Raw genomic sequence first — 9,188 nt, 5'->3', positions numbered from 1 at the left:
TCTCTTCCACCAATCGTGCACTCCCTATTGCCTCCCCCAAGTGTCTTGGTTTCTTTAACTTAACCTCCAATCGGATCTCCTCCTTCAACCCACCAATAAAGCAACCAACCAGGAAAGGTTCCGGTAGCCCATCGATGCGTTGAGTAAGTCGTTCAAAAGCTTCTTGGTAAGCCATGACAGTAGTGGTTTGTTTTAGCCTGTGGAGTAACTTAGAAGGGTCTTCATAATCAGTCGGCCCAAACCGATTCAATAAAGCGGCGGTGAATTCTAACCACGTTAACGGACCCCGTGTTTTGGTGTACCACTGGTGCCATTGAAGTGCGATACCCTCTAAATGAAAGGAAGCCAGATTGACTAGATCCTCAACTGCTACTTTTCGAAAATCGAAGTACTGCTTGGATTGGTAGATCCACCCCGTCGGATCATCGCCACTGAACCGAGGAAAGTGAAGCTTTAGATAATGCTTTGTTTGGGAACTGACGTTGAGGTGGCCATCTACTTTTGCACTTCCTGCCAGACCGTCAAAGCTTGCAACTCACCCAACAATTTTTCAATTAGTGCATCATATTTAGCGAAACGTTCTTCCGTTTCTTGTTGGAATTCGGCGTTAGTACGTTTGCTCGCCATAGGATCACCACTGCTCTGATACCACTATTGTGTATTAATTGAATGGTGAAAAAAATAAGAAAGAAGCTTTAGAGAAATAAAGTGAGGATATTGAGACTAAACTTTCTGCATATTATTCCACAGTGACGAAAAGCTGCCCATTCAAAGAAAGCAAACAAAACAAAGTCAAACCTAATATCCTAAAAAGCTGGAAAGATACGCTAAAACTTGGAAACGTGGGCATCCCCGTCGGTTCCTTTATTTAGGCACACAATTAACAGAAACAATTCAAATAAAATAAAACGTTGAGATCCAAATGGGCTTCACGATTCGTTCATGGGCTTCTTCATGTGCATGGGTTGTTTGGGATTGGGCACATAACAGGACTTCTTGTGTAATTAATTTTTGGCCATGATAATAAAGTTTACGACTACCTATTACTTAACAACACAACTATAACATGTCATATAAATAACAATACATCTAAACACGTAAATAATATAAGAGTAAATTACACGGATGATCCACATGGTAATGTTAATATTGACTCTTCGTCCCTGAGTTCAAGAAATCACTCTTTTGATCTTAGTTCTTCACTAAGTGTCATGTTTTTGGTCAATGTGATAGATGCCCCATATGAAAAATTAGTTAGGTTGATATAAAGTTACCATTTTATCACTATACTTAAAAGTTTGGAATTTTAAATACCACATACCATAAACCGTCTCTTTCTATAACACCCCAACCAATGACGGAAATGCCAGAGCGTCACACCACTAGATTGTTCAATAGCATATGATATGTACATATTATTCATGACCAATCCTTATCGGTCTTTTTAACATATGATACCAAAATATGCCACTTTAAAACTGCAAACTCGCCAAACGCTAAACCATGAAAACCGAACTGTTCGGTAGACACAACCAACCCGATCATTCAGTTTGTATTTTATCAAAATTATAGTTATCGGTTTGACTTGAAATTTTCATCAGCGTGAATACCCCTAAATTCTATGTCAGGGCCGTCCCCGAGAATGATAAAATACTTTTGGGCCCCGTGCGAAACAAAAAAAAAAATTGGACCCTTCCCTATAATATAAACTCATCAATCATATATAAAAAAACCACAATACGACTATATTTATTATAAAATAAACAAAACAAAAGTAGCGTAGCAAAAAGAACTGAATATATGTAAACATACCCAAATTAGTTTGGCAACACGAACCTTTTCATATAAATAAAAAAAATAGAACCAGATACTGAGTTCTTCTAAGTTTATATTGTAAATGGTTAAATGAGAAATAAAAAACCTACAAAGTTTGTTACGTAAATGATTAAATGAGAAGAAAAAATGATAGAACTTGTAAATTTGTGGAGGCCCAAATTTAGATGTGAAAGATCAGAATTAAAACTAAAAAATAAGCTTGCAAAGTTGCAATTGGTGTGAACATAAATCAAAATTAAAACTAAAAAATAAGCTTGCAAAGTTGCAATTAGTGTGAGCACATGAGACTTTTTCCCTATTGATAAAACAAGATGAAATCAGCCCCTTGAGGACCCAAACCAAACCAAAACAAAACATCAATTAGAAATGAAAAACAATGAAAAAACAAAGGGGAGTTCGAACCCAGAATGACCAATTTTAAAATTAATTGCTGCATCCATTGAGCCAAAGGACTAATATGTACAATTCTTCCTACCGCAAAATTATATATCAAAATATATCAATTTTCAAACGATTTTGGGCCCCTAAATGTTTTGGGCCCTGTGCGATAGCACCTCTTGCACAAGCTCAAAACCGGCCCTGTTCTATATACCAACACAAACAATGACCTAAAGAGTAATAATTTTCAAAGTCAAAGGACAAAAGTAAATTATAATCTTACCATATCCACCGACCACCAGGTCCACCATCCATTTAGTTTACCTTTACACAACCTTTTTAATGCACAACATTAATCACATCATTAATATCATATAAGGGTATTTTAGTACTTTCAAATGAATAGTAAAACCTAACGCTAGGGGGACCCATCGAATAGTAGGAGTATTCATCCTCACTCTTTCATTATCTCAAGACACACCAAATGAAAGAGGAGCTGTAATCACATGGAGTTGTTTGTCTAATGGGTCCTCTTTCTCTCTCTTCATACCCATCATCAACTCATTCTTTTCTTGAAAAATAAAAAAAGAAAAAATTGTTTCTTGTACCAGATCGATCATCTGAACACACAAATGGCTGATGATAAGGTATATACTAAATCTTTATGCATAAATTCTTTGTTTTTGCCACAAGTTGTTCTGTTCTTGATGTGATCTGTTGTAAAGTTATGATTTTTATCATTGTTGTTCTGGTTTTGTGTATATTAAGGATGTAAAGATGATAAAGTTTTTTGCTTTATAGCATAAAGATTGATGTATGTTACTGATTTTGGGAATTTGGAGTTAGGTGTGTGAAATTAGGTCAAGATTGAAGGTGATCTGTTGTAAAGTCATGATTTTTACCATTGTTCTTATGGATTTGTGTAATTAAGGGTGTAAAGATTATAAAGTTTGTTGCTTTATGGCATAAAGGTTGATGTATGTTACTGATTTTGGGAATTTGGAGTTGGGTTTGTTGAATTAGGTCAAGATTGAAGGTGGGTTTGTTACTGTTTATGTTTTAGTAAGTGGGTTAGGGTTTTCTTGAATTAGGGTTTCTTGGATCTGTGTTGTTGGGATTTTATTTAAGGATCTTGTTGAATTTTGTTGGATCAATGTTATGTTTATGTGGGTTTGATTTTCTGGGTGTTTAAGGTTTTGTTGTTGTTGAATATCATTAACCTGCCAGATTTGAATTGATTTTGTTGAGCTGGTTACTTTTGCTTTGTTGTTTTTTATATCTGTTTGAATGGCAAATATTGGGATGAGAAAAGTAGAAACCGTTGAATTTGTATAATCAATCATCTTTTTATTGTTGGCTAAGTTTGATGAGTTATTACTTCATCTGCCATAAGATTATCTCACCAAACGGATGAATTTGACGTTTTGATGATGATAAACTTCATAGGTGATATTTCTTTAAGTTGTAATGTTGTGCATTAGTTAATAGTAAAAAAAAAAATTCTGTTCTTTCGGCATATATTTTGCTTAAATGTTGGTAATAAGTTGTTGAACGTATTTGATTTCTAAACGGTGTAGGAAATGTCCACAAAGGTTGTTGATGGAAGCGGAGCTGAAACCGGTCACATCATATCTACGACAATCGGCGGCAACAATGGAGAACCAAAGCAGGTATACCACATTATTTAAACAGCCTCCTTTAGGCGAAGATCTACTAATCACACACATAAATACACCGGTTCACCTCTTTATATTTGTTTTTGTGTTTCTGTTTCATATCTACTTTTGGTTTGAATCGTATCTACCCCACTAGTTTGGTTAGGTGGTTCGGTACTATTTTTTATCTGTTTTTGTTGTCGTTGCTCAAATTTAATTTATGGCTACCATTTACTTGTGTAGACGGTCAGTTACATGGCAGAGCGCGTGGTAGGGGCTGGATCGTTCGGTATAGTTTTCCAGGTATATAATTAATTCTGTCACCATCTTGGTTTAAAAAGGCGCGTTCGGATCAGAAAAGCGCCTCACGCTATTTTAAACCAACGTGACCATATAAATATGAAAATTATATATCTAATTTGATCCGAGTATTGTCATTCCAGGCAAAATGTCTAGAAACGGGAGAAACTGTGGCTATAAAAAAGGTTTTGCAAGATAAAAGATACAAGAACCGTGAGTTGCAGTTAATGCGAACAATGGACCATCCAAACGTGGTGTCGTTGAAGCATTGTTTTTATTCAACGACAAGCAAGGATGAGCTTTTTCTGAACCTGGTGATGGAATACGTTCCCGAGACGATTTTTAGAGTGTTAAAGCATTATAGCGATTCACGCCAGAGGATGCCTCTCATTTACGTCAAACTTTACACATATCAAGTTAGTTTTGTTTTGTTTTGTTTTCTTTCACTTCAGCACGGTTTCATATTCTGTTTTTTTATTTATTTTTTTATTTATTTATTTTTATTATAGAGTTATAGAATTAACATGTGGAAATCTTTTATCAGATTTTTAGGGGGTTAGCGTACATGCATATGGTTACTGGAGTATGCCACAGGGACTTGAAGCCCCAGAACGTCTTGGTGTGAATATATACTTTTCTTTCTTTTTCATATTATGCTATAAATTATTAGTTCTCATTCGTTTATTTTTCCATTTTTTGCACAGGTTGATCCTGTTACTCATCAAGTCAAGATTTGTGACTTCGGAAGTGCAAAAATGCTAGTATGTCCGACCTTTCTCAACATCTCGGGATATTTCTGGATTTTTATTAGTTACTTTGGGGTGTAAATGAGCCAAGACGCTCGTGAGCTACTCGAGGTTGGCTTGCTAAAAGCTTGAATCGAGCCGAGCTAAAACAAGCTCAAGCCTAATAATAAGCTTGTTTAATAAACGGGCCCGATTATGTGGCTCGCGAGTCTAAACAAGCGTATCATTTATATATTTTTTTTAATATATTAAGTACTTATATAGTAATAATAATTAGTTATCATTATAAAATATGATAATTATAACTAAATAATATATATTATGTTGTATATAACAATTTTAATTAATGAGCTTCCCTGTTGCTACTTGAAGATCTTGTATAGTACATGATGATAGATTATTAGCAATGAAAGTCATAAATTTAAGTCGTGGCAATGTTTTATATATATCTGTGTGTGTGTAGGTTAATTTTTTAGTTACTTTTACTTTGCTTATACATAACTTGTTTTTTGCCCCTTTTTATGTAGTTGAGATATTCATTCACATCATAATTTATATCTGACCATATTGATATTTTTGTTGTCGTCAGGTGAGGGGAGAAGCAAATATATCATACATTTGCTCCCGGTTTTATCGTGCACCCGAACTCATCTTTGGTGCCACAGAGTATACAACCTCGATTGATATATGGTCGGCTGGTTGCATTCTCGCTGAACTTCTTCTGGGACAGGTTCGCATTTTCCGAAACCGTTGTTAATATAACCTTATATAAAGCCATCATGTAAGACCTTAATGTATTGAAATTTTCTGGTTATTTGCAGCCACTATTTCCTGGAGAAAACGCAGTCGATCAGCTTGTGGAAATTATTAAGGTACGGTTCTCTATAGTTTATCCGAGCTTTTTAACGGGCTTATAAGTTTATAACGTGTTTCGTTTAACTGGTCAGGTCCTGGGCACACCGACTCGAGAAGAACTTCGCTGTATGAATCCGAACTACACTGATTTTCGGTTTCCGCAAGTAAAGGCCCACCCTTGGCACAAGGTATGTTTTTATTTTGTTTATTATGATTTTATACAATATATAGAGGATCAACGTCATGGTGCCATTTCTAATTGCTCGTTTATCGTGTTTCAGGTATTTCATAAGCGGATGCCTCCGGAAGCAATTGATCTCGCTTCACGTCTCCTGCAGTACTCTCCAAGTCTTCGTTGCAATGCTGTGAGCTTTAACAATCTATTCTGTTTATTTATTTCATTATGGATCCGATAACTGTATATGTGATTGCAAATTATTGAACTACGATGGCTGAAGCCATATGGTACGTGTTATGTTATCTTCCATTTGGAATTAAACATTTTTATTTTATTATTATTGTACAGCTTGAAGCCATTGCGCATCCTTTCTTTGATGAGATTCGGCAACCTAATGCTCGCTTAACAAACGGTCGACCGTTACCACCTCTATTTGACTTCAAACAGGAGGTATGCATATGTTGTTACTCTTAAGACATGCCTCTTGTCTTGCACCTATAATTAGATCTTCTCAATATGTATAGTTGCATACATGGAATTGTGGGAAAATCCCACCAGGCTAGTTTAAAGATGGCAAAATGGACGGGTAGGGTCAAGAAAGCGTAAATTTTTGGTGTGTGGGAAGTTATGTTGACCCCATACACTTTTTTTGTCCAAAAATTTCATATTTTTTATATAAATTCTAGTGCCATAAATAGGTAGGGCTGTAATCGAGCCTGGCTGGGCTCGAGCTCGAACTTAAACGAGCCGGCTCGGCTTGTTTATTTTTTCGAGCTGAAAAGTCGAGCTCGAGCTTGGCTTGTAAAAACTTCGAGCCAGCTCGTTTATTGTTTTTTATTTTTTATTAAGTTTTTTTTTTCAAATATTGATAACATAAAAAATGAAAATTAAAAAAGTTAACAGACATTTCAAAAATATATAGCCATAGAGCCAAGCCATCGAGTCGATCCTTAGAACCCAACCATCACGAGCTGAGCACCCCTGACTCGAGCTCGACTTGATTTCAAAACGAGTTGGCTCGGCTTGGCTCGAAAACAAAATGAGCATTTTTTCGAGCAAGTCTCGAGCTTTTTGAACACCTCTGTAAATAGGAATTGAAAACTAGTTTATTAGAATATCAATGTTGAGTTTTTTTTTTAATGACATGAGTTGGGAGGTTTTATGCATTAAAAATCACTTTGTGTTGACTTTCAACATGTTGGACTCATTTCATATTTAGCAAGCAAGTTTTTGTCGGTTAAAGGTGAAAAAAATTGACTCAAGTCGTAAATTCCACACAGTAGATTAACTTCACGTTTACGTCTCTAACCCTTTATTAAGTTTTCTTGACATGCGATGATGCTCTCATGTAATAAATTATACTTCAAGATGTATGCAAATCATTAGATTTGTATTAGTTAAGAAATTAAAAACACTAGTGGTGCACCCTCTTAGTGAGCTATCCTAATTAATTGCAACCTTTTATCTTCATACAACACTTTTTGTGAGTGTGTGTTGATAAAGTGTTTACTTTACCTCACTAAAGTCAAGTTGATGTGCCACTTTTTGGACCACTAGTTTGGAAAAAAAATTAATCACATACCAACTTTCGCTCAATTTGTCTATCTGTTAATCATTTCTAATTAGCAAATCCACCATTAATTTTATTGTTTAAGGTCACCCTCATCTCAAGAGCCTTTTTTAAGAATGCATACATCTAACCTGTGTATTATTTATAAAAAAGATTAAAAATGTTGGGACAGAACACAGGAAGATTATGAAGCGGGTCAACCCAACCTGACCTGACCCGCCTAGGAGTGTAAGTCTCTAACACGACCCGAAAACACGACACAGACCTAATACGAAATTCACGGGTTTGGGTTAGTCTAAATAGGTTCACGTCAGTTTCAGGTTGAATCCACGAACCTGTTTAGCTAAACGGGTTGGGTTTGTGTCAAACCGTCAGGTTGGTGGGTTGACCCGTTTTACCCATTTATGTTATATTTAATATTTTTCATAGTGTGTTTATATGTCTTAAGTTAAATTGGTTATTTTATGCTATAATTGTGTTAAAATAGAAATTGACATAAGATCTTACAACTAAAATGTAGTTTTCTACAGATTTTTTATTTTTTGTTATAATTTTTTATTTGAAAATATTTGTGTGAAAAAAATAAAAAAATTCGGTTAAATGGGTCGTGTTCGGGCCAACCCGTGAATATTCATGTTGTGTTCGGTTCATGTGTTTTGACACTATTTCGGGTTCGGGTTGGACCCGCTAACCCGTGAACATGACTTGCTTAGCACTCCTAGACCCGCCTGGTTTGCCACCTTTAGACCTATATATTCGAATCATGGTCGTTTTTACTTACGGATTTACTATATTTATGGTCCAGTTGTCGGCAGCGTCTCCGGAGCTTGTGAACAGGCTAATTCCGGATCATGTGAAGAGGCAGATTGGTCTACAATTTGTACCTCCGGTTACTGGTGCCACCATTACATAATATACATGTATAGAGATCTGCTGTGGGATTCCAATCGACGAAGCTGATGAAGCGGTGGCATCATATCTTCTTTCACGACCACAAGTACAGAGTACGGTTACCTTATCATCTCTCTCTCCCGCTCTCTCTCTAGCCTGGCCAAAAGGAGAGAGAAAGTAAGGCCATTTTTATTATAGTATGAATAGCTACGATCGGGCCCAAGTGTAGTAGTAAAAAGTAGAAGAAGAAGAAGAAAGACCGAGGCAGAAGAACCAAAGTTGAAGTTTTGGCTGTCTGACGGTGGGTTTTATACTTTTTTCTTCCGTGTTTCTGAAAACAAACGAACGAACCGATTATGGAAGGAGATGTTTCTTTTTACTTGTGTAATTTGTTATGTAGCTCTATTGTGTTTTAACTTTGCTTGTGTAAATGATAACCTATTTGACTTGTTTTTAAAACATTTGCTTGCTTATGGTCTTGCTCTTTTGTCCATCACACCTTAGTGTCATTAGGCTCTAAGCCCTTTGGTTGCGACCTGTTGTTCTGATGGAGGTACCGTGGCTGTCATACCTTGAAAGTCCGGTATTTTCAAAAACTAAATTTGTTTACAACACTTGCTGTTAAAAACTCGTAGTTATCTTAAGTGAGTTTAAAGTATGTTATTGAACAACTTGTATTGCTACAACACTTGGGGGCTGTATTTTCTTTCAGATAAGAGCTTACTGGCCTCTTTTGTCTGCGCGGCGCAGATCACGCGCAGACCTTTTGTTTTGCAGAT

General features: G+C 36.0%; 1 protein-coding gene across 3 annotated transcripts; it reads left to right on the top strand.

The window, feature by feature from the left end:
• The first annotated feature begins 2,686 nt into the window (after positions 1–2,686).
• Positions 2,687–8,889, top strand: LOC110890651 (shaggy-related protein kinase eta). 3 transcript variants are annotated; one of them, XM_022138269.2, is made up of 12 exons: positions 2,687–2,861; positions 3,792–3,884; positions 4,113–4,172; positions 4,313–4,585; positions 4,714–4,788; positions 4,874–4,930; positions 5,505–5,645; positions 5,737–5,787; positions 5,863–5,958; positions 6,052–6,135; positions 6,297–6,398; positions 8,324–8,889. In XM_022138269.2, the coding sequence occupies exons 1-12, from the start codon at positions 2,847–2,849 to the stop codon at positions 8,429–8,431; spliced, it is 1,155 nt and encodes a 384-aa protein (XP_021993961.1). In that variant the 5' UTR covers positions 2,687–2,846; the 3' UTR covers positions 8,432–8,889. The 3 variants fall into 3 exon arrangements, with proteins under 3 accessions (XP_021993961.1, XP_021993962.1, XP_035835043.1); XM_022138270.2 differs by having other exon boundaries at positions 2,689–2,861; positions 3,807–3,884; XM_035979150.1 differs by lacking the exon at positions 2,687–2,861 and adding an exon at positions 2,886–3,087.
• The last annotated feature ends 299 nt before the right edge of the window (positions 8,890–9,188 follow it).

The sequence above is a fragment of the Helianthus annuus genome, chromosome 11, assembly GCF_002127325.2.
Source record: "Helianthus annuus cultivar XRQ/B chromosome 11, HanXRQr2.0-SUNRISE, whole genome shotgun sequence".
Lineage (NCBI taxonomy): Eukaryota > Viridiplantae > Streptophyta > Magnoliopsida > Asterales > Asteraceae > Helianthus > Helianthus annuus.
Note: the sequence above shows the minus strand (reverse complement) of the source record. Positions and strands in the feature narration are given on the sequence as shown.